This window comes from Scleropages formosus, chromosome 1, assembly GCF_900964775.1.
Source record: "Scleropages formosus chromosome 1, fSclFor1.1, whole genome shotgun sequence".
In the NCBI taxonomy this organism is placed as follows: Eukaryota; Metazoa; Chordata; class Actinopteri; order Osteoglossiformes; family Osteoglossidae; genus Scleropages; species Scleropages formosus.
Genome location: NC_041806.1, coordinates 50312086 through 50339830, shown reverse-complemented (window position 1 = coordinate 50339830; position 27745 = coordinate 50312086). Strand labels below are relative to the sequence as shown.

General features: G+C 48.1%; 3 protein-coding genes across 5 annotated transcripts in view; 2 read left to right on the top strand and 1 right to left on the bottom strand.

The window, feature by feature from the left end:
• The first annotated feature begins 8103 nt into the window (after positions 1-8103).
• LOC108920531 (hormonally up-regulated neu tumor-associated kinase) lies at positions 8104-19958 on the top strand. Its single transcript, XM_018729314.1, has 9 exons — positions 8104-8301; positions 10447-10739; positions 12911-12966; positions 14120-14258; positions 15018-15145; positions 16772-16907; positions 17774-17951; positions 18878-19112; positions 19219-19958. Exons 1-9 carry the CDS (start codon positions 8104-8106, stop codon positions 19956-19958), a joined length of 2103 nt encoding a protein of 700 aa, XP_018584830.1.
• A 5239-nt stretch (positions 19959-25197) lies between these two features.
• On the top strand, positions 25198-27070 carry dynlt1b (dynein light chain Tctex-type 1b). The gene is made up of 5 exons (XM_018730405.2): positions 25198-25259; positions 25707-25748; positions 26318-26441; positions 26526-26603; positions 26898-27070. The coding sequence occupies exons 1-5, from the start codon at positions 25233-25235 to the stop codon at positions 26966-26968; spliced, it is 342 nt and encodes a 113-aa protein (XP_018585921.1). The 5' UTR covers positions 25198-25232; the 3' UTR covers positions 26969-27070.
• A 13-nt stretch (positions 27071-27083) lies between these two features.
• The window catches only part of tmem181 (transmembrane protein 181), an 8541-nt gene continuing 7879 nt past the window's right edge, over positions 27084-27745 (bottom strand). Inside the window, exon 19 of one of the 3 annotated variants that reach the window (XR_001965031.2) lies at positions 27084-27745. This exon is cut by the window's right edge and continues 219 nt beyond it. The gene's annotated coding sequence lies outside the window, so the exon portion shown is untranslated. The other 2 variants (XM_018730402.2, XM_018730404.1) reach the window with 2 other exon arrangements.

The window sequence follows — 27745 nt, the reverse complement described above, 5'->3', positions numbered from 1 at the left end:
GTTGGGATCGCATTTCAGTTTGGACAGACAGGTCGAGCTCTCTGCATGAGTCCCATGGAGGCCTTCGGAGAGAAATACCCTCATTTCTACTCTCAACGCTAAGCTACTTACGCCGATTTACCCATTTATGCAGCCGGGTCAGTTTTACTGTACCTACGCAGGGTACGTACCTTGAACAGGAGTTGGGTTCCAAACCCCGACCCCTCAGATGAAACGCAGTAGCTCTAACCACTACGCCACCTACAGGCCCCTATGTGGAGGCACACCGTTTCCTGCCCCCGGATACGTTTGTTCAACGTTACACTGCATTCAACAAGAAGGACAATGGAAGTAAACACATAAACAATGTAATATCTGTGTAAACCTCACACTTTTACTACTACTTATTATTTGTTACTTTGTAATACAAAAGGGAAGATGATGCACCAACTCGTTTGTGAAACCCCAGACAAAATGTCGTGCATTTCCTATGTTTCACACGCGTCTGAGCAGGACCCAGCTGTGAACTGCTCCGGGCAGGAAGAGGAGACGCTAAAACTAAAATAATCACCATATTTACACTGTTTGTCATGGCAGAGCCTTCTTAGACGTGTCTGTGTTGAATTAGGTGGACGCGATGACCTTCTGCGCAGCCGGAGTTCCTCGACACGAGGGACCCCCCCACGGCCCCCGGCCCCCATCCCCCTGATCCCCCGAGCGCTCATCGGGACATTTTCTCCCCTGCTGCCCTGGGTCTGGATCTCAGCTGTTGCTCAACCTGCTCGTTGCCATGGAAACGTGTTCAGCCTCACTTAGCTGATGGCTCCTCCTGACTCCTCCTCCAGTTTGCCACGAACTCTCTTTTTCACATGAGTAATGTCGCACGATAAATGTTACACAGTGGCACAGCAGGCAGCTCTGGTGCCTCCCAAGGGCTGCGCCGTGGGGTCGACGTGCGGAGTTTGCATGTTCTCCTCGTTTCATCTGGGCGCTCTGGTTTCCTACCTCGGTCCGAAGCCGTGTTTCAGGTGGACTGGTGACTCTCAAAAGTGTGTTAAACTGCTCTGCACTGTAGGTGTGTGAATAACGGTAGGGAGTGTACTGTACCGTATCTCACACTGCAATTAACCTGAATAAAGGAGTCCGCTAGATGGTAGTTCATAATAATTGTACGTCGCCATGGAGACAAGCATCTGATAAATGTATAAACATGGATGTCACCCAACATACAGTTATGATGACAGAAAATTGCCGACTAAGAGAGTCTCCATGCCGCTCTTCCTTCAATGGCATGGAGTTCCGCGACCTTTTGCGACTCCATCTGCTAAACCGCTCACGTTTCCGCCGCCTTTGATGGATGCTTTATGAAGTGTGAGGCTAATGACGGGTACCGGAGTGACTCTGGTTCCTTCCTGCCGGCGCTGCGCCGCGCAACCAGCTTCAGTGCAGCATGACGTATGAATACTGACCACATTCGCTGCCTGATTCATGCCATAAAAATGCGGGGGAGACCGTCAGGGCAATAATGAGACACAGAAAGTGCTCGCCGCCCAGCAGCTGCTCAGATGCGCAGCCCCTCTGGGCAGGTCACGCTGCCGATGGCCTCCGTAATGATCCCTCAACTTCGAGTGGTCATCGAACCCGGCTTGACATCGGCTGTGCGTGACGAGAATAGTCTCACGGACAAGCGAAGGGCGAATAGGTAATCACAATTATTTAAGCACAACCTGTGTGCGTGACACCACCATGTTGTTGGTTCAAATCCCTCCAGTAGCTCCTATAGGAGTGACATTCAAATCTTTAATAGATGGATAATCATAGTGGATGGGGATGGACTCATTCATGCAGCTGTAAGGAGATCGGGAGAGAAGTGGCTCTGAATGACATGGATTTGAGACCCTTTTTGAAGGCTGGGAGGGATTCAGCAGTTCTGAGGGATGGGGGGCGGGGACTTTGTTCCACCGCAATGGGACCAAAACTGAGAACCTACAGACTTTGGTTTTTGGACCAATCACTAGCGGGATCATGGAACGGCTGATCAGGTCCTGTGAGTCCTCACCGTGTTCTTCAAACCCAAACCGTGACTGAATGAGCAACCCTCCCACAGCTCAGCACTTCCTGTTCCCGCGAGAGCACTTCCTGTTAATGTTGCGTGAGGGTGTGGGATCGGTGAAGGAACGCCGTCAGCCAGAGAGAATTCCAGACTTTATGAAGTGCGGTCCCTTTTCATTAAATCACACCCCTAGATGCCAAAAGCAGTGCCCACATGGACCGCCCCGCTCGCACCCCCTCCAGGGCCCTGCCCACTCCCCCACCCCCCTCCCAGCATCAGGACTGTTATTGCGGAGCAGGGTGGGGACGGGAGGGGCTTCCTGCCGCACTCCCCCCCGGCCCCCAGCGTGAAGTCCCGGAGGGGTGTGGGGGGGGTCCGACCAGACACACACTCACACCGTGGCTGCAGCTTGTTAGTCGCTGTTTGTTACTCGTATGTGTAAATAGCTTTTATTGTCCCGAATACATTTTCGTCTCATTAGCCGAGCGCCCCGTAGAACAGGACACCGGGCCCCGCGGTGCAGCTGACCTGGCTTAATGAGGTCATAATTGTTGCCTGGTGGAGGCGCCGTTGCGCATGAATGTTTGCCCTCTGGATGCCTGCGGTGGGGGCCGTAAAACAGCGCAGTAAAATGTGCCATTAAAGAGCAAAATGCAGGGATGGAATCGCACACGTCAGGCAGGAAAAACATAATATTTGGAGGAGGAGGGTTGCGGCGCTGTGTGGGAGACCCTGCGAGGGTGCTGGAGCAGGAGGTGGGATTCAAACCTGGCACCTTCAGATGCAGTGCTAACCGCTGCGCCACCTGCTGCCCCAAACACTGCAGCAACAATAGTGAAAATCTGGGGAAAAAAAGTAGAAAATCACAGGTGATGATGAGTGTCGCGAACTCACCGCCGATGGATTGGCTGTCGGTTAATTCTGAGTATCCATGATATTATTCACACACACACACACACACACACACACACACTCCAGACGGGACGCCAGTCCATCACAAGGCACCCCAAGCAGGACTCAAACCCCAGACCCACCAGAGAACAGACACAGACCAAACCCGATGCCCCACTGTGCCCGAAATATTATTATTATTATTATTATTATTATTATTATTATTATTATTATTGCGACGGACCGACGTCCCGTCCTGGGTGTGTCCCTTCCCCCTCTAGCCCTACGCACTGTGTTGTCGGGTTAGGCTCCGGCTCCCCCCATCTCATATGGGACAAGCGGTTCAGACGTGTGTGTGTGTGTGTGTATTATTATTATGATTATTATATCTAAGTGACAATTTAGTAGCCAGAGTGTTAATTGGGCTTTTGCCTTAGAGACAGAAAATTCCAGCTCTAATGGACACTGAGCTGAAACTCTGTGGCTCCAGAGGCGCGCCGTTAAAAACTTTGTACCGCGGTGTCACGTCTGTCTGCAGCCGCCCGGCACAAGCCTGCCGGAGTCCGTCACTTTTCGGCTGTTTCTCCAGCGCGATCGGCACCCTTGGCCAGTGCTGTTGTAGCACTCCGCAGCTCAGCCTACGTCTCTGACCATACACACACACACACACACTTACACATTCCTGCAGTGGGATGTTTTTACTGGAATAATTCATGGTACATGCCTTTCGCAAGGGTACAACTGCCGAGCCGCGCCTGGAAAAGGTCAGTGCCTTTAACCATTACACAGTTCCATTTCCAGCCATCTTTTCCATTAATGGCTGTTTCTGGTCGGGGTTACCGGGGTCCGGAGCCTATCCTGACATCACTGGGCTTTAGGCTGCGAGAGGAGGGCACACCCCGGATGCGACGCCAGTCCATTGCAGGGTAATAACCTCATGCTGGCTGCTGAAAACACATATTCTACAACTGGCCTCAATGAGCACCTCAGCTCATTAATATTCACATATGCAAATGACACCTGTCCAGAGGAGCCAAGTTAAAGACAAGCTTAATTTTGTCATTTTTTTTTCTTTCTGCATTTCAAACGCGGTTCGGAAGAACTCGTTTCGGGGATGCGACCTGGACAGTTTCCTTGAGACAAAGCAGATGTTTTCGAACCTTTTTCTCTGTTTGTTTTCTTTACAGCGGAAACAAGCGGGGGACGGAGATGTTTGTTCTTCCGTGATAATTTCGCACACATGTCCGCCGACTTGGCTGCCTGCTGAGCTGCAGTCTGTGACGGAGCCTGTGTTGATTTGCACACGCACTGACACACACACACACACACACACACACACACACACACACACACACACATACACAACAGGGCTCTGTGGGTTACACACCTCCACTGCATTTCATCTAGTATTCCAACTACTTGTTATTCACATTTCTTACAATTCAAATCTTTCTCAAGACCTTTCTCACTTCTATTTTTTGGCCTGCACCCCCCCACACACCCCCCCCACACCCCCCACTCAAACCCCCCACTCAAACCAAAGCAATTTTGAGAGCCACCACTAGGGGGCGCTGTTTACAATCTCTTTGGCTCCAAACCAGACGCTCTGAGTGCCAGTTTGTGGAATTTCATTAAAAATCCTTAAAACAGATTTTTAAATAAGCCATAAAGCAGAAACAATTTACATGCATCTTAACAGATTGAGAGGAAACTCACTTTTAAAAAGAGGGAGAAAGACAACATCAAACACACACACACACACACACGCAGAGTTCCCGCTCCCTCTGCAAAGTCGCTGTAAAACTCTGCACGCAAGAAAGGAGAAATTCAATGAGTCTGGTGAGATTTTAAAAAGTTATTTGGTGTTAAAATATTCCTTAATGGATTGCTTGGGATTCATTTATTACATGCAGGAAACCTTTTTTCCTTCTATTAATTTGACCGCGGAGCCCTTTGCCAAGGCCTCCAGGCTTTTGCACATTTCTGCGCGCAAACGCAACGCTCTTTTTGTGGTTTCCTGCATTAATATGTGGCCTCCTTTGAACCGTGGCGGGAGAAATGCCCGAGCTGGGTGACGGAGCGGCCCCTCGCGCTCTCCTTATATAATCCGGCTCTGGAGACGTTCTTAAGCCAAACGGGCCCTCGTGTTCCGGAGCGGCGCTCGGCCTCCGCGCGCACACACCCCGGCGAGGCGATCATTTGCCTACACGCCGGAAAGGGCCTCGAACCGCAGGAGGCGCGAAGCCCCACGTTAACTCCAGCCTGGGGAATCGCGGCGCCGTGTTAACACCTTGCCGGGTTCACCTTTGCCGTGCGAGGGAGCGGCGCTTGCAGGACCCCTCGCTGAGGGCGTGATCCCCAGGCGGGCCGCTGTGCGTCCATGAAAACACACACACACACACACACACACGCACACAGTGCCACATCATCTCACGGGAACAAGAAAGCAAAAACATCTTGCGAGTTGCTTTCACTTGTCATCCAACCCTGCAGTTTAATTTCAGTTATTATTATTATCATTTATCAGACACTTTTCTCCAAGGTACCTCACTGTTTGTACACTGTTACATACACTGATTGACCTATTAGTCATACAGCATCAGCTCAGGGTAAGTACCTTGATCAAGGGTGTCACAGCAGGAGGTGGGATTCAATCCTGAGTCCTTTGAGGCCAATATTGAAAGCTTTAACCGCTACGCCCCGTGTTGGCCCATTTGGAGGTCAAAGGTCAGAGCAGGGGTGTGCTCATCCACTGAGCTACTGACACACACCGTCTGAAAATCGCTTGTCAAGCAGGGTCGCGGTGAACCGGAGCCTAATCCAACAACACAGGGAGCAAGGTTGGAGGGGGAAGGGGACACACCCAGGATGGGATGTCAGTCCATCACAAGGCACCCCAAGTGGGATTCGAACCCCAGACCCACAACATAGCAGGACCCGGTCAAGCCGGCTTTGCCGCCAAGCCCCCCCGTACCTGAGCTACTCATTGAGAGCCAAATGCTCGTTTGCACACACACACACACACACACACACACACACACACACACACACACACACACACACACACACACACACACACACACACACTCTCACTTTGGATTTGTCCGTCAGGAAGCCCTGTGGACAGTTCTGGGTGCAGCTGAACCTTTGGAATCTATCCATCATCACCACTAATGTGGCGCGTTCTGTCGTTCCGCTGAACCTGATATAATCTAAACAGAAACGCAGCGCTGTGAGTCAACCCCTATGGCGCGCCCCAGCTTATTAATGTGTCACATAATTATACCATAATTATATTATAATTCACTTGATTGCAGAGCGCAGGGGCCGTGTCCTCTGAAGGCGTTTTCAATGTCACGTATATTTCTCAAAACGCGCATGAAAAATAAGATATATTGCACTGCAATGACTACTGTCTCCGAGTGTTTTTTCTGGATGCTCAGCTGCACTTACTGCATTTCCAGTCAAATACTAATGAAAAATTATATGAATACCCGTGGAGGCTGACGGAGCAGTCGGATTTCATGTTGAAAGCAGGCGCAGCGTTTCAGCACAACGCTGGTGTCCTGCTGGGCTCCCAAAGTGTGTGTGTGTGTGTGTGTGTGTGTGTGAGACTGAACAAGAACAAATGAAATGTGCTACACACAACGGTAACACCCTCGCAATTAGCGCTCAACGTTATTACGTTTGTCGGTCTTTGTTTACCTGACACCTTCATCCAAGGCAGCTTACGGAGAAGGGAGTGCATGTGGACAGTGACGTGAAAATGGGGATCAAATGACTGTCACAAGTTGCCATGTGAATGTGCAAGGGTAAGTACCTTGCTCAATGGTACTACAGCTGGTAGTGGGATTTGAACCTACAACCTTGGGGTCCAAAGGCAGCAGCTCTAATCACTACAGTAGCAGCTATGACTACTGTTGCAGGCCTCTTAAAAGCTGTTGATGTGTGTCCATCATCACTGTCACAGCACCATAATCACACACTGTCATCACTGTAACTGGACTCATGTCGTTGCCATGGCGCTGTCTCCACTCTTACAGGATGCTGTTGCTATGGTTATGTCATCACTGTCACTGATGGTACGACAGTTATGGTGTTCTGTTTTCTTCAGGCACACCAGGTAACACTTACGTAATGTGTGTGTGCGCGCGCAACACCGCCTCCGAGGTCACATCCTCTGTCAGGTGGATGGGAAAACGGAGGTCTTTTCAGTGCAACATGAGCAGCTCCGCAGGCGTATTTGGTTACATAGTCGGCTGGCTGCTGCTGAGCAGGTCCCACAAGAGATACACACAGAGTAATACACACCTGTACACCCTAGTTAGGGACCATCTAGACACCAGGGTTTGACAGCACGGGAAAAGATACAAACCTCAGTGCTATATTCCATGAAACATTTGCCTGGATGGGTTTTCTGTACCCTCCATTTCAAAGTGACTGCCATAGAAACACATTAAAAAGTCCCAGTGATTTTTGATTATTAATTACTATTATTCTCCTGACCGTTTCAGCCCAGGAGACTTACAGTGTCAGGTTTATACAATAAGATACTTACCATGATTTATATATTTATGTAGCTGGGTAATTTTTTACGTTGATCAAGGGCTTGACAACAGGAACTTTGATAGGAACACTAACCACGGCACCACCCGCTGGCCCAGTAACCCGGCCGTTTGGGACAATGTGAGAGTGACAATCGTGACGCGTTGTACTACGATGTAATCCGGTACAGGTGCTGCACACAGATGTTTAACGTGTTCTCCTGCACATCGAAACGCTCAACATGCACCGCGGGTGTGTGGTCGTCGTCCCGGGTGCGAACGACCAGGTGACGCTGGGTACAGCTGTGTCCTGCGAGGAGGTCAGCGGCACCGCGGTGTCCCCACGAGTCCGCAATGCGCCCCGTCGCTCAGGGACAGTTAGGGTGTCGGGTGTCGCTCGTGACGGCCGCCGGCTCCTGCGGGACACTTGAACTGGCTGAGCATCACGCCGGGTTAATTATCCACGGCTCACTGGCGCTCCCGCACTGCGGACAGAGATCGCTGACAGACGGGCCTGCCCCGGGGAGGGGCCGAGCAACACCGGGGGACAGCGGGGAGGTGGGGTCAGCAAGCAGGCGGGTCCTGTCTCCTGCAGGTGGTCTCCAGGGCCAGGAGAGAGGCTGTGGAGGCGCAGAGATGCCAGCGGCGGTCACGGCTGTCCTGGAGCCAGGGGGGATGGTGTCGGCGCCCGGGTGCCTTGGCAAGGTCCCCCGGGACGCTCTGAAGAGCTTCCCCCACAGCAAGCGGGTCGGGAGCTACCTGGTGGGGAAAATGATCAACAAAGGCTCCTTCGCCAAGGTGATGGAGGGCCTGCACATCTGCAGCGGAGAGAAGGTACACACCCTATTAGTGGGCAGTGAATGAGCACCGAATTCCACATGGACAAATATTACCGTTGTGGACAAGCAGGACGCTGCGCTGTGCTGTTTGAGTCACGTTCGGCTGACGCATTTGAGGGGCGTCGTATTCGGGGGAGGCTGAAGGCGTCTTAACGTCTCGGTTCTCAGGAGGTTTTAGGCACTTTGGCGATCGACGAACCATCAGCTTCGAATCCAGAAGAACGATTAGAAAAGCTCAGTAAAGTGCTTCCGTCGTCGCCGTTGTCTCACTTCTTCTCCACGGCGTGTTACTCGTTGAGTTCAGGGAACCCTCGGTCTCTGCCGACACACAGACAGCGCGAGCACTTCCGCGAAGAGATCCTGCACCATCCTTTAAGGGGCACAGTCCAGGTGAACAGATTGACTACTCAGGCAGAACGTGTGCTAATCACTGCTGTTTTTGATATATTTATTTATTTATTTACCATGATTATTGTACACGAACATGAAGCTTTGTCTAGTAAACTGAAACGGCAGGGCAGAGTTGCACCCAGCCCTCGTCCACATGCTGTTCAGGATATGATGCTTAATTAGCACCGAAAAGGACGGATTTTGTCCGCTTGCTCAGACGTTGTCCTCGTATGAAAAGCAGAACTGAAATGAAACAGATCGGGTGCAGCTGATACACATGGAAATGTTAATGCCACGTGTTAAATTTTAATATAGGTGGGTAAATAATCACTTGATATTAAAGGAATTAATCACGGATGCTGTCGTGAACCTGGGAATCCAGCAGTGTCTGTGAGCAAAGGTCATCAAGCCCTGATCTTGTCCACACTGCTTTTGTTAGTCATTCCTTGCGTTCTTTGTATGAAAGGAGCCCAGGTCAGCACTGGTTGAAGGTAAACCGGGTTGTTATGATGGACTGACCACAGAAGACAAGGAACTGCTGCTCCTCACTTATTTTGTTTTTCTCTGTACCCAAGGCAACAGACAGAGCACAAACATCTATCTTCAGGCCTTGACCTAAAAGCATAAAGGTCTCCTTTGCCTTGCTTGTACAACTCCTGTGTGTGTGAGATGTGATCAGCTGTGTCAAAGGCACTGATGTGTGCTGTGTCCCGTCTCGTTGGCCGGTCACCATGACAACAGCGTAGCGCATCCCCGCTCATGCCCTTCCTCGCACGCACAGAGGCTGGCCTCATTTCTATCTGTGCCTCCTTAAGGAGATGAATACCAAATGAAAGCCTTGATGCGTATTTAAGTTTTATTTAAAACTGTACGACCTCACTGCATAAGTAGAAAAGCACAGAAAACCTTCAATTTACATTTATTTGTTTAGCAAAGCAACTTCCAATGAAGTCTATGTAGTGTTATCAGCCCACACACCTTATTCACCACAGTAACTTACACTGCTAGATACACTACTTACAATGGGTCACTCATCCATACATCAGTGGAACACACACTATGGGTGAACGAGAACAGCATGTCTTTGGAGTGTGGGAGGAAACCAGAGCACCCGGAGGAAACCCACACAGACAGCATGCAAAGTCCCCACAGACTGAGCGGGGATCAAGCCCACATCCTCTCGCACCACCCAGGTGCTCTGAGACAGCAGTGCTACTCACTGTGCCACCAATTGAACCTATAATGGCCTGCCTTCACACACACACACACACACACACACACACACACACACACACACACACACACACACACACATTTTTGGAACCGCTTGTCCCATACGGGGTCGCGGGGAGCCGGAGCCTAACCCGGCAGCTCAGGGCGCAAGGCCGGAGGGGGGAGGGGACACACCCAGGACGGGACGCCAGTCCGTCGCAAGGCACCCCAAGCGGGACTCGAACCCCAGACCCACCGGAGAGCAGGACCCGGTCCAACCCACTGCACCACTGCGCCCCCTGCCCTGCATTCATGTATCATAAAAATAATTGTGTAGCGCAACAAGCAGAAAATGACCATTCTAATAATTTTTCCCGAAATAAGGTGAATATATGCGGTATAAGAAATCAATCTGCAACACATACTCAAAAAGGTTTTCACGTTATCCCTCCGGCCGAATGGTGGAGCTCCTGCCGTTATCGGTAGACGAATAGCAAGCTGTCCACCGAACGTGTTACAATTAGGCCTTGTTTGCCAGGTGGCCATCAAAGTGATCGACAAGAAGAAGGCCAAGCAGGACTCATACGTGCTGAAGAACATGAAGCGAGAGCCTCACATCCACCAGATGATCCGGCACCCCAACGTGGTGCAGCTCTACGAGACCCTGGAGACGGAGAACTCGTACTACATGGTGATGGAGCTCTGCGTGGGGGGCGACCTCATGGAGCGTCTCTGCGAGCGCCAGCGGCTGGGGGAGAGGGAGGCGCGCCGCTACGCGCGTCACATCCTGTCCGCCGTGGAGCACCTGCACCGTCACGGCGTGGTGCACAGGTATGGGCGACGCCTCGCACCTGCTGCGCGCTAGCATGGCGACGAGCTCGCACGTTAACACGCTAGCATGCTAAACGGCTAGCGAGCTAGCGTGCTAACGTGCGCTAACGTGCGCTAACGTGCTAAAGCACCGTCAGGCCTGACCTTTGACCTCGGCGCTCCTCAGCGTTGCCAATTCCACCTCATGTATCACGCTGCTCTGTACCCTTCTTTTGTTCCTTTCCATTTCTTTTTCCATCACAGAGGGAAAAGTGTTGAAAAACATTGGCAGAGAAAAAAAAAGGTGACGCATTCGCCACGAAAACAAAGAGCAAAACACACTTTAAAATGTGCCTAATTCCATGTTTCTCATGTGAAAGAAATGCAAGGCCCGCACAGTAATGCAATAATTAGGTGTTAAACTGTTTCGCCCTCTAACGTTAGCAGCGAAGTCCCGTCACGTGAAGCGAAGATTTCCAGCCAACGCTCAGCCAACGCTTTACCGCGTTTACAAGGTCCGATCTGAACTACATCTGCTCTCCAGTTCTTTAGCGCAGCCATTCACTCCGACAGCGGTCACCTGGCTGCTGTGCGCGTCTGTGTGTGTGTGTGTGCACGCACCACTGCTGTTGAGAAACTTGCCGTAATTACAGGAGGCCATTGTTTCCGCAGAACATTTCGAGGCAACAACTCCTGCTCGGCAGGCGAGTAAAATATACGGAAGAGTAGAATTTTACGGTACATTTTCCGTTTTATGTTTCATAAGAACTATTTCTGCGTGTAAGGAAAGGCGCAGTGGTGGGAGCTGCAATGTGAGCTGCCGTCCCGCTCGTGGGGGCAGGGGGTGCCGACAGCGCGCACCCGGCAGGAGCGGGGCAGGAGCCCGAGGCTGCGTTGGCGCTGGGCGCGTGTGCATTTCAACGCGTCACCCGTCGGTGCCGTGACCCGGAACGCCTCTCTGGACGCGCGGCCTCACGGCGTTCCCGTAAAACTGCGAAACCGATCCGGGTTTTATCGCTTCGCTCCCCAGCACGGCCGTGCATCCCCGCTGACGGCAGCTGGAGGAAGTGAGAGCGAGGGAAAAAGACGACGAAAGGCCAGTCCGCAGCGGAAATGACTGCGGAAAGTGCGCTGACCGCTCCGCACCTGAGCTGTCCGGGGGACTCGCGTGTCCTCTTGTCATCGCTCATCCCTAAAATCTTTTGACATTCAATTTTCGCTTCTGAAGTCAATGTAAAGTTGACTGGAATTACAGCTGCGCGGGAGCATCGTCCGGTTTGGGTGCCTCAACGGGTCGTCACTGGGACGCTCATTATTGGCTTCTCAGGGGCCTGCAAATGTGCTGCTCCTGTAGGTGGCGCTACTTACCACGCACCATGTGGCCTGCGGTGTGTAGGATGCTCTCAGTGTGCCTGGGTGCTCAACCAACCTTCATAAGAGGGTTCCAATAGGGATTACACGTGTAAATGCCTTATTTCACCTTGTTATTAGTACCATTCATCCATGTATGACCTGACTGATGGGGGTGGGGGGGTCCAGTCATGTGACTGGCAGGTTATTCCAATACACACACACACACACACATTGTCTGAAGCAGCTTGTCCCAAGCCAGCAACCCAGCAACACAGGGTGTAAGGCTGGAGGGGGAGGGGACACACCCAGGATGGGATGCCAGTCCATCACAAGGCACCCCAAGCGGGACTTGAACCCCAGACGTGCCAGAGAGCAGGACCCGCCCAAGCCTGTCGCGCTGCCCCGCCCCCTCATTCCAATATATCCCATATGTAATTTTGTAGAATCATCTTGATAGGATAGTAACATTGTTATACATGGATAAAATATAGCATAACAATATTAGACTTTAAAACATCATGTTGGAAGGTGGAGCAGCATTTACGACACCTCCCTACTGAATCTGCATTTATGATCAAATATTCTTAATATCATCAAAAGTTTCAAGTAAGCAAATCACTTCAAATAATGAAATAAAGTGTTTTTTTATTTGTGTTCCCCTTTGCTTGTCTTTTCCTTATTTTAATTTGGGAAAATATATCTAAAAATAACATTTCAATGAACTGGACTGTCTGATCACTCCAGCATCCGGTGGCCCGAAGTGTGGTCACACACGGATGACCGGTGTGTCACTCGTTATATTCCAGTAACGTTTTCTTTATGTTTTTGTTTGATTTTAGGGATTTAAAAATCGAAAATTTCCTCTTGGATGAAAACAACAACATTAAGGTAGTTGGTGAGTGTTGCTGTTTTTCTCCAGTCCTCTCTGTGTATGGCTTTCAGATGGCCGGAGCGCACAAATGTAACAAACATGGCTGTGAAACCATTATGGCCTTTATGATCTTAAACACCTGACCTTTGACATGTATCTTAAAACAGATCTGCTGCCTGTTTGTCCAAACTATCTCTAATTGTGTCAGAGGCTGATAGATGGTGACACAGTTTGAGCCTAAACAGACCTTTGTGTTCCATGGAAACCTGTCGCCATGGAGATTTTCCTGGGCACGTCAACATTCCTCATGGACATATCACTCTGCTCCGAGACAAAGAGCAGCTTGGAGCGTGGCAGTTGGCCCGCCCGTGACAGGAGGAAGGAGGCCGCTGGAAAATACGCCTCTGTTAGTGACATTAGCGAGCTAGCCCAGCGGGCAGCACCGGGAGCCTTCCCCAGGTCCATGCGGTTAAAGCCGTGCCCTGTGGAGAGGGACTCTTCCCATGCCAAGTTCCCAGCATGTGGCGCGTCCCCTAGCTGTGAAGACGTGTCAGTGGCGCCTGGCTTGGAGATACTGAAGGACTCCATGCTCAGTACACATTGGCTTCCAGGTTCTCCATCCTTCTCAAACTCTCGTTAACATTCCCGCTTTATGCCTCGAACGCAGAGAATGTACCAGTGGGTGCGGGAGCGGGGGGGCAGAGGGACACCTACAAAGCAAAGAAGGAGAGATGTGTCTCAGGTATCCACAACAAATATTCATTTCAAAGAGTGTTCTTTTGAGGAAGGGACTCAGTTTTCCATGTCTTTTTGTTTGGACTGTGGGCGGAAACCAGAGCACCCAGAGAAAACACATAGAAAAACAGTCAGAACATTCAAACTCCATACAGGCTGAGCCAGATTAGAACCTCCATCCAGTCTGGCTCAGCACTGTGAAGTACTGGTGCTACCCGCTGATTCACCACAACTTTGGACTTCAAGACCAGCACTTAAGACAAACATCGTTTTATGCCGACGTTAGATGTGTTGTAATAGACCTGCATTTCTCCCAGAACACCCTGCTCTGATGGTAGTGCTGTGCGTAGGGGAGGGAATGTGTGGGTGTGACAGGGCTGTGGGTGGGGGTGGGGATGTGCTGGTGCAGTTGACCAGGGTTGATGCTGCCTGCCCGTTGCAGACTTTGGCCTGAGCAACACCCTGAAGGCGGAGGCCCTGTCCCCGGAGCTGCTCCACACGCAGTGCGGCAGCCCCGCCTACGCCGCACCAGAGCTCCTGGCACACAGGAAGTACGGGCCCAAGGTGGACGTGTGGTCCGTGTAAGTCGCTGACACGGCGCCACCAACAGGAGGCAGTCGGGCTTGGCGGTCCAGGATGGGGAGGGGATCCAAGGGGAGCGCCACGCTGTTTCCTTACTTCTCGTCTCCTCCTTTTTGAACGTTTTCTTTGCCTGCTCTCCTTCCTGGAGATGGAAAGATCAGGGTTTCCGGGCGACTCGTCGAAAGGCTTTACCGAGATCCGCAGGCAGTAGATGTTAATGTCGCCCGGTCGTACACCACTCCAACCCTGACATCCTGTAAACCCTAGATTTTTACTTGCAGAGAAACTTCGGATAAACATCGGAATAATAAAAATAAACAGCGGTGACATAAAGCCTGGACCTCAATTTAATATTCATGGTCAAATCTGACAGATGATAGTTTTAGTTACATTTACCAGCAGATGTTTTCCACCGTTGCTTAGCAGGAACTGCTGTTTGAAACATATCACAATCTTGCCCTTATTTATAGAGAAAATTAGAGATTTAAAGAGACACGCAGATTTATGGGGAAATTTTCCCGAGAAATTGAGTTATCAGAATGGGATTTGAACCCAGAACCATGTGGTTGCAAGACCTGTTCGTCACCCCCCCCCCCCCCCCCGGTCCTGTATGTGCTTTCTACTTCATTTTTTAAAAATATTTTTCAGCTGCTGAAACATCCTTTCAGGTCCGTCACCCGTCAACGCGCTCCAGAGTGCTGGTCGTGCGGCCGTCTCCGCGTACCTGAGCTGATCTCTGTGTCTCTGGCTCTGCTCAGGGGTGTGAGCACATTCGCCATGCTGACAGGCACCCTGCCCTTCACCGTGGAACCGTTCAACATAAAGCAGCTCCACCAAAAGATGGTCAACGGTGAAATCGGCACCTTCCCCTCAGACATCAGTAAAGGTGCCGTGTCGCGGCGCTGTGCGTGTTGTGATGCGGAACCCGTACGTTAATTAGTCAGGGTGTATGTTTTACCTGCGTCCCACCCAGCACGCCCCTAAAGGAGCTCTAACCTGGCAGCCGGTGATGTAAGAGCAGCCGGTTACCTCACAGGTGTGACACGGGGAAGCCGTGACACTTTGACTTGTTCTCCTCCGGTGTCCGACCTGCTATTTTCGTCCCACGGTGTGAGCGTTCGTGTTTCCCGCTGAGTCGGTTTACAATGTCGGAGAGGTCAGCGTGGCTGCTGGGAAGGTGTGTTTGCAGGAGCTCAGGGCATTATATGCATAAGAAACCTATAACTTTTAGTATCAATAGCTTAGTGCTTAGGGCTACTGCCTGTTGCTCCAAAAACCACAAGTTCAAGTCCCACCTCCTCCTATAAGGTATTTACCCTAAAGAGACACAGTGAAAGTTACCCTGTTGTACAAATTGATAAATCATGGCCAGTCACTGTAAGTAGCCTCAGAGGTTGATGCCTGATATATTATAACAATAATAGCACTAGATCTGTCTAGAGTTTCTGGGGTCACCTTTGGGGGTTAAGGACCTGCCAGTGTGAACACATGACTACAGCTCCACAGGGGAGTTTCTATGTTTTTTCAGGGCTTGATAACATGTCTCAAGTACAGAAATGGTAAAGTATAAAAAGCATTACTAAACCACTGAATAGAAATAATGAGATAACCGACACTTCCTGGTGTTTGACTTAAGCATCAGAGCAGCAGTGCAAAAAGGGCCTTCGACATCCCTGGCAGGAAGACCGTGGCACGAGGGCAGCGTCTCCCTCTGATTTGTCCCACATGAAAGACAGAGAGAAGGGAGAGCTGGTAGTGTAGGGGTTAGAGTTGCTGCCTTTGGCTCTTAAGGTTGTAGGTTCAATTCCCCACCTCTGGCTATAGAACCCTTGAGCAAGGTACTTACCCTATATTGCTCCTGTAAAAATTACCCAGCTGTACAAATGAGTAGATAATTGTACCCTTAGCACTGTAAGTTGCTTTGGAAAAAAGTGTCAGTTGAACTTAAATAGCTTTAAAAAAATGAGGCATTGTTTGTCACATCCCCCCATTCAGCTACATAGTAATCCCTTTGCAGAAAGATTGCCCTAGTAAAAATTACCCAGATGTATCAGTGTAAGTAACTATACATTGTAAAAGAATGCATTGCCGAATTGATCAATGCAAATATTACACACACATTTTCTGAACCGCTTGTCCCATACGGGGTCGCAGGGAACCGGGCCTAATCCGGCTACTCAGGGCGTAGGGGGGACACCCAGGACGGGACGCCAGTCCATCGCAAGGCACCCCAAGCGGGACTCGAACCCCAGACCCACCGGAGAGTAGGACCCGGTTCAACCCACTGCACAGCCACGTCCCACCAATGCAAATATTAATGTAGGATTAATCTCACATAGGCATTATAAGAGTTGTGCATGCAGTGCAGTGGTATGCATTCATACACTGATACACACACATCATACAGCTGGAGTCAAAAGAGAAATCGGTCAAGATGTTTTTGCTTTGTCCTTTCTGGCCCGTGGTCCTCATGTCCGTCTCTTCTCCCACCCTGCGGTCCTGCTGTCTTCAGCGGCCGTCCAGTTCGTGCTGACCCTGCTGGAACCCGACCCCGAAAAGCGGCCGAGTGTTCGCGAGGCCATGGAGCAGAAGTGGCTCAACGAAGGCTACTCCAGAAGGCCTCTGAACTGCATCCTCTACAAAAACAGGTAGGAGCCTGACATGGGGGGAGGGGGTGGCTGAGACAGAGGCCTGCATAATGTGTGTGTTTTTAATGGGTTTGGCAGAGTTTTGCTCGAAACCGTAGAAGCCTGTGTGGCTCGCTCGCTGGCTTGTGCCGATGTTTTTACTAGCAGCCTGCTTCCACGCTATTCCGGGGTCCGAGCCGGGTTTATCTCCCCATCGCTGGCTCCGTCCCCGTGGCACCACAGAGAGGAGCATTCCTGAGTGACAGGGAAGCCCAGGCCGGCGTGCAGAGCCTTGTTGTGGGCACCTTCGGGATCCTTTTTCAGCCATAAAGACTGTGGGGAAGGGAGCCCCTTCCTGCACTGCATTATTGGCCTTGTAAAAGTCTGCTACGCTGGATTGGGGCTGTAATTTCTGCATGGCTTTATTCAAGTATTCCATATGTCTCCAGTGAACCCTGCGAGCTAACAGTTTAGCAGGCTGAGTCCAGGCTCATTGTGGAGAGCTGCTATCACCACCTTTTACAGAGTCTCCTTGAACACATCGGTGGTATGGTTACTCCGAAGTGACTGCTTCCACATGCTCTGCACTTAAAGACATTGGTGGTACGGTTACTCTTAGAATGACTTATTCCACATGGCCTGTGCTCGAGCACATTGTTAGTACGGTTACTCTGAGCTGACTGCTTCCACATGGTTGATCCTTGGCCGCGCTCAACCCAAAGCCAGTCCCGACTGGGCCGCGCACATGAAAGGTTCTCCAGGATGAAACCCTCAACAGTGACAAAGAATGTAAAGATGGTTTTTTAATGGCTATCCCAGCCTGATGGCCATAAAGCACTGGAAAATACTGCATGAAGCAGAGACTAATTTGATGATTTTATTCCCAGACTCGAGCCAGATGAATTGAACCCAACCGTGCTGAACTACATGACCGAGTCCCTGGGCTATGGGCTCTCTGACATCATGCACACGCTGATCAACAACCGGCCATCTTCGATCATGGCCACCTATTGCCTGCTGGTAAAGAAACTGGAGAAGCATCAGAAGGGGGCTAAGAGCTCGAAGGTGGGTGACCTGCGACGGTGACGTCTGTGACAGTGAGCTTCTAGAGTTGCTGCTTTTAACATTTCCTCAACGTTCAGTCAACATTGTGCTTTTTGCACTGTTGGAACTGACTGTCATGCCATGCCATTGCAACACATTGCTTGATGCTGCGTATTGCCTTTCCGCAAAGACGATCTTTGCTAATTTCAACAATTACTGACACTGGAAAGCATTTTGAAGACAACAAGCAGTCTCAACAAGTCTTTGACTAACGGCATTCAGAAATGGACTCATAAATATGCAACGAATCGGTGAGTAATAGCAGCAGTTAAGTAAAAAGTTTGAGAGTACTTGCTAGAAACAAATTTTTCTCATATTTTCCAACATTTTGCATCCAGGTCATTAGTTTGAATTCTATTTCACTATCAGTTATCAGATCGGTCTCGCACAATTTTTACTTATATCATGAGTCATCTTGCAGAAACATGAAGGGCTGCATCACTAGCCATAACCTTGATTGAATGGCATGCTTTGGAAGAATGCTATGATAGCCATGCTGGTTGAGACTGCCATGAGCTTGCTAAGAATCACCAACTCTGCAGTCAGCAAAGCATCCCCATAGCATGATGCTGCTGCCACCATGCTGGACAGTGGGAACTGCACAGGCATAACCCTTGTACTCACCCGTTTTTTGTCTTTCAAATACTCAGCACCTGGCCCATATATTTCATTTTGACCGTCAGTCCATAAGACCGACTTCCATTTCTCAAATGTCCAGTGTCCACATTTTCAAATATGTTTTTTTGAGCTACGCAAGTCTGGTCTCAAGCAGGTTTGCTGAAACGTTTGATCAGAACTGTGTGTGTCACGTTCTTCAAACTAACCTTTACTTTTGATGAGCTGATACCGTGCAAATATTCAGTAAGAATTTCAACTGCTGTGTCCAGAAGGAGAATTCAGTCAACCGGAAAAGTAAGCCATCCAGCAAATCTCTAGGAAATCCAAGTGAAGACACAGAGCTAGAAGACACCAGGAACACAATGGACAGCTCACCCAGGGAAGACATACTGAAGGCTGAAGGCAACGGACCCCCTCCACCTGCAGCATCATTATCAGCAGAGGGCATCACTGATGATGAGATCACCATCACACTGGAGAACAAAGAACCACTGTTCCCTGAGGGTAATGTGCTTCTTTGCATTTTATTAAGTCTCAGTGCAGCCTAAAACCAAAGCAAACACCACCGCTAAGGGCCCTCTGTCATTTCTTATGTTTTGTGCGCTTTCAGTTTCTGCTTTTGCAGACAGAGAACTTGTTCATCTATCGTCTCCAAAGACCTCAGACAAAGAGCGGAGTGATTCCAAGTTGTTGGAGACATCACCCTGTGACACGTCAGTCAGTGGGGGCCTGAGGAGGGACATCAATGGGGCCCTCAAGCCTCAGAAGCTGCTTGAGCCAAATGGCCCAGTGGAGTTGGTCAGCCACACCACAAACGAGAAGCTGGAGAAGATTCAGACTTTCTACCTGGAAAAAGGTGTCACTCCCAGGGCTCTTCTGGAGAACCGAGGTCACAGTCGCAGTCCGGAGCACCAGGACACACGAGTCAGGGAGTTTCTCCATGTCATGGAGGAGAAGCCGTCACCTGGAGGGCGGTGGCACCCCCCAGGCCCCGGGGAATCTCCACATACCCCTCCGTCTCCTTTGCCCAAGCTGCACCATGCCGGCCTCAGGGATGGCATCACTCGAAAGCTCACATGGGTGGGCGTGGCACGGCACAGCTCAGGCAGGTCTCCACTCCTGATGAATGGGTCCCGACCCCCCATGTTCCCATCCTCGCGTCAGCAGACCCTCATCATCAAGAGCTTAAGACACCCCAGAGAGAGGATTCGTGGCCCAGCTTTCTCTGCAGGGGACACCACAGTCAAGTGCAACACTGTCCAGCTCAGGAACTCACACAAGGGCCCTGAGCTGAACCTTCCAGTATTGGCACCCCCCTCCAGACCCAGGCTGCCAAGAGGCCAAAGTTGAGGATCACAGACAGACTTATAAATGAGATCAACTAGTGGCAGTGTGGAGCCAGAGAAGGCACTCTGAAGCTGCTGGACTCTCCTGATCTTCATACGAAGCATATTTGTCCAAGGTACAGCTCTGCTGGCTGCGCTCCACCAGCCCGGATCCATAAATCAGACTTTGGTTTGCTTAGAAACAGCTTTTCGTGCAAAAGCCCTCCTTTGAAAATGTGCCTTGTGTCATTCAGCTGAGCAGCAGTAATGTGTGTAGAAGGGCTTCCTCCCAAAATTCCCTCTAACACATCCCAAACAGAAAAAGATCATTTTTGTTGGGTTTTTTACTAGCTAACACATTACCATAGATTATTTTACACCATTACCTGACCTGGTCCAGTGATCAAACACTAGAACTTCACTGCTGAAAGTTGGTAATTAATTTGCCAAAGTACGTCATGATGCGAGGCGAACAGACATTCTCGGACATTCACACCCGCTGTGGCGAGAAGGGTCAGTAAGAGGGTGAGCGGGATGGAAGGCTGAGGCGGTTGGCAAACTGTGTCCTGAAGCTTGAAAATGCTGGGAAAAGATTGAGGGAAAAAAAGAACAGGACTAGAAACCAGATGGATGGACTCAACTACTGTGACAATGGATACACCCCTTTCAATTTTAAGGACACGTGTGGAGGACACAGCATTGTCTCAAGATGTGGTTAATACAGTCAGCATCAACTCGGGGGCACTTGACAAGAACAGTCTCGAAGGTTACCTGTTCAAGTCCCAGGAGTGGCCCTACAGTTGTACCCTTAAGCAAGGTATTTAATCTGACTTGTTCCAGTGAAATATCCAGCGCTAAACTTGTGGGTATAAAGTCAAGGTCACTTTCTATAAAAGTGTTGGTGTTCTTAACTTTTATTAATTATGATAATAATGATAAAGTAACTTTATTCAGATGTATGAACCTTTTCTATAATTTATATTATAATAAAACTTAAAACATGTGATACCTGTGGTATTCTTTAAAGAAAAACAACACCAAAAAGATCCGTCCTTTATCACGTCTCTGCTTCTTTCTGTTGACCTGTTCCGAGTCAAAGGTCGATGGGGGGTGGAATGGGGTTTGCAGAACATGCCTGTGGTGCGCTGAACAAGGGCGACCCAGCAAGGGGCCACCCGCTTTCCGTGAATCAGGAGTTTGCTTATGTAAATTCTTTGTTTTCCAGCTGAGAACAAGGCATGCGTATTAATAATGCATCTGTAAAGGAATCTCTTCTGGCCCGAAATTGCTCCTCAATAATTGAACGACTGTTGTGGCACGAGATGCACGATTCTCCGTGGGCAAGGCACGACCGTGTGAAATGCAGAGGAGAGATTGAAGCGATGGGAGCCGCTCTGCTCGGCTCCTGTTTCCTCCACCAAGCTTTAAAGCCCGTCCTTATTTCAAAGAATAAACCCGCTTGTCGCTTGTAAAGACTCCACTCCCCCAGCATTGTGCTCACGCTCAGGATGCTGTATGAATTGTTCCCTATTGATCTGAGTCCAGGGACAGACGCACTTATTAAAAATAATGACTGGAACACGGCTGGAAAGCAGCAGTGAGTCTTTTACAGCTCCAAACCAAATCATTTCAAAACTGCAACAAAATCCCCAGATGCTCTAATCTTTATACCAAGGGATGACTCATTTAAAACACGATCAGTCAAAAATAAACATACAGAACATTGTTGCTTGGCTTTGTTAGCTGTCGGCATTTAACACACTGAGACAGAACCAGCGCATAGCCCATTGCAGTCGTCCCTCAGCTAGAAGATGCCGGATCACCCCACTGATGGTGGAACGTTGCTTTTCTTCTTTACAGATGTTTGCTTAAAATATTGCTGAGGTATGTTAGTATTGTTGATAATAACTATGGACGTTTCCAGATGAAGCTGGAAAGTTAAGAATATTCTTGTAATTTGTCCGTTATTAATATTGATAGGCTGCACTGGTATTTTATATGTCTTTCAACCATGAATACCCCTACATCATTCTGTAGAGCAATAAATTACTCATGAATTATATCACTGAGTGGAAACTGTGCACTCATCCTCTGTCATGACAAGAGGGGAGTAAATTATTAGTCTGAGCTCCATAAATGTTTTGCTAAGGTTTCAGTGCCTAATTGAATCATAAAGGCCTATGGATATTAAAAAAAAAAAACAAAAAAAAAAACAGTGTTTTGGGGCTGGTTAATAACCTACAGCGCAAGACCTTGTGGAAAATCTCCAATTGTTTGAGCCAGAGACTCTCATAACTTCTTCCTGCATGGCAGCTGTCCTCTGACGTCTCAAAACATGCACAATCAGAACTTTCCTCATGGATGTTCGATTGACCAGAACGAGCCCTGGGATACTCAGCTGACCCGTACCATAGTCAAGGACACCCAGCTGGTCAAAGCCCTTCCTGGGGCCAGGGAAGTTCTCCCCAGACGCCAAAGTCTGCAGTTTGACCGTCTGTCTGCATTAAGGAAATGTTGGAGAAAAAAGTCATGCCCAGTGCCTCTTCATTTCTAAGACATCCAAAGAGTGAATGATGTTTATTTTAGGAATGTCCATCTGCAAAAGGCTGAAAGTTCTTTTTATTAACATGGTTTCCCCACATGGGTTTCCACATTACATGCTAAACAAACATAATTATACGTATTATTTTTATTCATTGGCAAGCAATGGGGCATTTTTTTTTTCAAGTTTTTTCTTTTAATAAGCGAGCATTTTTTTGGCCTGTCCCAAACGCAAGACCACAATATGCTGAGCAGAGGTTTGGGCTGGGGACTGCAGAGGTCCTGGTGAAAATGGGCTTCACCACCGAGCGCCCCTTAGGATCTTCTCACACTTGAGTGAAGTTTAACCATCGGCAGCTCTGCAGTGCGGTCAGTGAAGACACACTTCACGGTTTGTTGCTGTGGGTTCGATTAAACACAGGGAGACATGTCTCTACCTGCCCACCTGTCAAGGAAGCGCAGCTCCGCGTGAGAAATGTTTCTGCTGAGGTGCTTAAGAAGGGCCAAGATCACGAGATGTCCTTCAGCAGTGTCCTTCCCTATAGACTGAAACACATTATACCGCATTTAAAATATGAGGTACAACACAAGTTCAGTAGCGCTCTTTTGGCTCACATGTCATGTTTCGGCATAAATCATTACATTGAATAACAAATCTCAGTTTTTTTTATTAACCATTAATGACCTGGCATTTTTCTCCAAAGCAACTTACAGCGTTAAGCATGTAAACTGTGTACTGAACTCCTATTGCTACTGTTTTTTACCCATTTACACTGCAGGGTAATTGTTCGATTCAGCTTAAGTACGTCGATCGGTAAGGAGGATTCAAACGCGGATGGTGCCTCTGATGTGGCCCAGACTCTGGATTTTATTAACCGTCACTAAAACAACACTTACAACACTGCAAGCTTCGCAGTGATTTACTCATTTGTACCTGAGAGTCATTTTTACTATCACTTTAGGGTGTCAGTCAAGGATATTACAGCAAGAGCAAGGATTTAAACTCTGGTACAAGACAATGCCTGTAACCACTACACTGTCCATTATTTTAAAGCACCACCTAATTCCATTTTTATTAAAATAGGTTAATTGCTGTCATATAATTTCTCTGCATGTCCTGCATATCTGCATATCGGTTCAGTGCTTTTGGAGGGTGTAGAGTGGGCTCACAAAGGGAGTTATTAGAGGCCCGTCCGTGTCTGAAAGGCAGTCATCTGACACTGAATAAATTATGAGGACCTTTGGCCAGCTATGAATGATGCTCTATCAGTTCTGAGATTATACTCGGCTAATTAAACAGGCATTGGACTCTACAAAATGTGTGCGCTTGTCCGATTGGTTTACCTGGGGCAGGTGCCGGCAGGTTTTATTGAGTTTGGAAACTGGATGCGTCCCTCTTTGTTTTGTCATCCCGGCACCCCGGCGAGGCCACCTCCGAGGGCCCCGTGAAACCGGAGGTGGCCGCCGCCTTCGCTAAAGTTTCCGAGGAAATAACGGCGGGCTGATGCAGCTCATCGGGTTTCTAATGATGCTCATCCATAATGGAGCGCGGCACTCCGGGGGCCATCGGAGGCCGCCTGGGTCACGGGCACACAAAACGAGGCTACATGCACACTCTTTAATTCATGCACCTTCGATTAACTGTCAGGTTAGAGTCAACACCAGGCAATTCCCTAAAACACCTTCTGGCCGCACGCGGCTCGGTTGTCTCTTCCCAGAGTGTTGGGGGAGTGGCGAAGACAGCCATGTCCATCTCACCTGAGACCGATATTAACAGCAGGGCAAAATTAAATTAAATTAAATTAAATTAAATTAAATTTAAAAAACTGCCACGGCTAGAATAACAGTTAAAACAGTTTCATGGAGAAATATCGATACTGATCGGATGGGATGTATTCGTAAACTTGTGTTATTGCAGCCTGTACAAATGCACAGCATGGCTGTTTTTAGGATCTATTTTTAAGAACACAAAGCAAATGAGTCTGTTTTCTGCTGTTTTACATCTATTTATTGTCTTCGCCAGATGTTTGCGGTGGAGCAGGGTTTTGGGCCTCAAGATGAACGTCAGAAGATTTTTCACTATGCCGTTTTATAACTAAGATGCTTCTCGTGGGACAAATGAGATTAAAAACGCCATCAAAGGTACAAAAGAGAGTCCCGCTCAGGAGTTTTTAACCTGACGTTAAAGTCTGTTGAGTCTGTTAAACAGGAATGGAGTGAGTCACATGAAACATGATTTTAAACATACAGTAGAGTAGTAAATTACATGTAATGAAGGCAGGACTATGGCAAGACCATTGACGAATGGGTGCTAAATCATGAGTAAAATGAGAAAATAAAAAAGGGAAATTAGCACATTACATTACTGGTTTGACAGAAAAATAGCTATACTGTAATGGACCGATCAGCCGCGTGTCAGTATTGAAGTCTCTAAAAACAATTTTCATCAAATCTTTGTTTTTTTTTAAATCGAGGGGTGAAGGCAGGAAGGAAGGCTGTCGTGAGAAAGGTGTTGAAACTTTTAAAAATAACACTGCAAGTCATGTTTTGTACCCATTTTTATTATCTAAATCATATCAGTAAAACATACCAAAGCAGATTATTGTAACCTCAGTAGGAAATATGTATATGTAATGGGGGGGCAGTTAGTCCTCAGTATAGCTACGCGTTGTCTTGCAGCGCCCCCTGTTCCCGCCGACGCGAGTTTGCGCGCTCCTGAGGGCGAAGTGCGCATGCGCTGGGCTACGCTCGCGACAACATGGACGACTTTCAAACGGCTGAGGAGGTAGCTGACGAGGAGCTTCATTCAGTCTTTATTTAGTTCTTTTTCACTAATTTATCACTCCCCCCCTTCGGGCTTTCTTCAAAAATACAGTTTAATAAAGGAAGATACAAACTGAGAGTCATTTTTGACGCGCCTGTCCGAACCGACGCTGACATCTCAGCTTTGTCGGGAGACGCTGGGGTAGCTAACATCGCATCGGAATTGCTTGGTTTAAATAGTTAACAGCTCGACAGTATTATGTCTACTTAAAAACTACCTTTTGTCAAGTACCGTTTTTAAAGTATGTAGTGCAACTTTTTGTTTGGCAAACAAATGTATGAACATTCCAAGGAAGGGAAAGTCGGTAGAAAAATGTTGAGTAGACGCATCAGTTCAATGTGAAATGTACATCATCATCATCATGATGCACTCCAGGTTTTCATGAACCTAATTATGTGTTTTTAATAGACTACTTTTGTTGTGGACGAAGTGAGCAGTATCATTAAGGAGGTAAGTTTGTGCGAATTGTGTGAAAAATACAACAGAAAGGCCTAAAGTAATTAATTAAATAATTTCTTGGGAAAGTGGAATTATTTTACTGTCATACTAACATGGAAAAATACACATTTTAAGGCATGTATGCTAGCATATTTAGTCTATCGAGGACATGGTTCCATCCCCGCTCAGTCTGTGTGGAGTTTGCATGTTCTCCCCGTGTCTGCCTGGGTTTCCTCCAGGTGCTCTGGTTTCCTCGCACACTCCAACTCCAAAGACATGCTGTTCAGTTCCCCATAGTGTGAGTGACAGAGAGTGTGTGTTCCACTGATGTATGGATAAGTGATCCATTATAAGTAGTGCATCTAGCAGTGTAAGTCACTGCAGTTATTTGGAAGTCACGCTGAAGAAAAGTTTCTGCTAAGCAAATGTAAAATGTATCCCATATCATTCTTCTGACATAGCTTATTAACATACGTGATGACATTTTGTCAGTGAGTCTTGTTTTTTTCTTCCTTGTAAACGTTTTTCTGTTACATTGTGGTCCCCGTGTTTTGTGCCCTCACCGTGTGTGTGTGTTGCAGTCTGTGGATGCAGCGATAGGGGGCAGTACCTATCAGCACAGCAGGGTGAACCAGTGGAGCAGCAGTGTGGTGGAGAACTGCCTCGGTCAGCTCACCAAACTGGGCAAGCCTTTCAAGTACATTGGTGAGTCCCGTACGTGGCTAGTTGGGCTGATTTTGATCTGTCCTGTGTTTAACATTTGATGTTTTCTGGATTTCCGGTTTGCAGTGACTTGCATCATTATGCAGAAGAATGGAGCGGGTCTTCAGACAGCCACTTCGTGTTTCTGGGACAATACAACTGATGGTATGGAGTCCTTTTGTTCAGAGACTACCCTGGGTATACAATACACAAACAACTGGAACAGTCTACAAATTGTTTTGGGCTAAATTCCAAAGTCGCTCCCCCCCCCCCCCCCCCCCCGTCACAATTATTAAAAATAGGTCAATGTTTCTGAATTAGGTTCCATATAAATCTGATGTAGCTTTATTTTATCATTACCTTTGAGCCTTTAAAAATTAAAAGAAATTACAGAAAATGAGTAGTCTGAATTCTAGTGCAGCGTCACCTCACGCTGTCTCATTGCTGTGTTCCTTCCAGGCAGCTGCACAGTGCGGTGGGAGAACAAATCCATGTACTGCATTGTCAGTGTGTTCGGTTTGGCCATATGAGTCTCACCTCCACACCCTCTACTTATGTTGTTGGTGACCAAACCCTTTTGCCCAGCACAGTGTCTTTTTTTTTTTTTGATTAATAATCCTGGAATAAATTACTACCCATTTTCAAAACTTTATGGACATTTGTCATTTTTCCAATCTACAAAGTGATGACAGTTGGCTATGTACACAGTATAACTTTTAATATATACTGCAAACAGCATTCCCATGTTCGTCAAACATTTTATTAAGTCTGAACTGCAATGAAACCTTAACCTTTTTTACAGTAGATACTTTGCACAGTTTCCATGAAACAGAACACTCAATACCAAATTATGTACACAAGTTGTAGGACATTAGTAATGCAGAGGTGTTATTTACATTATTTAAAGCAAGGCACAACATTTTTCAAATCAGTCCTACTGTTTATGCAACCCCTCAAACTGGAGTTAAAAAAAAAATGTATGTAGAACTCAAATCTCAGTCTTAGTTCTCCCCTTTATCCAATATTATCTTGGCATTTTATCTAACAGTAAGAAAGAAAAGTTGGGGGGGGGGTGAATCATCTTTAGCTGAGTAACATTTGTGGCTTATTTGTACTAATAGCATCTTAGTCAAGTAAAAATATGCATTCAGGTACACTGATAAAATCCTGTTAATTATACAGATTTTTGTAATTTAGGGTCATGTTAAATTGTTTCGTATGCATTCTTGAGTATTAACATATCAAAATGCTAAAGTACACTTAGAAAAATGAAATTTCAGAGGAAAACCAAAATTGGCAGATCTGTA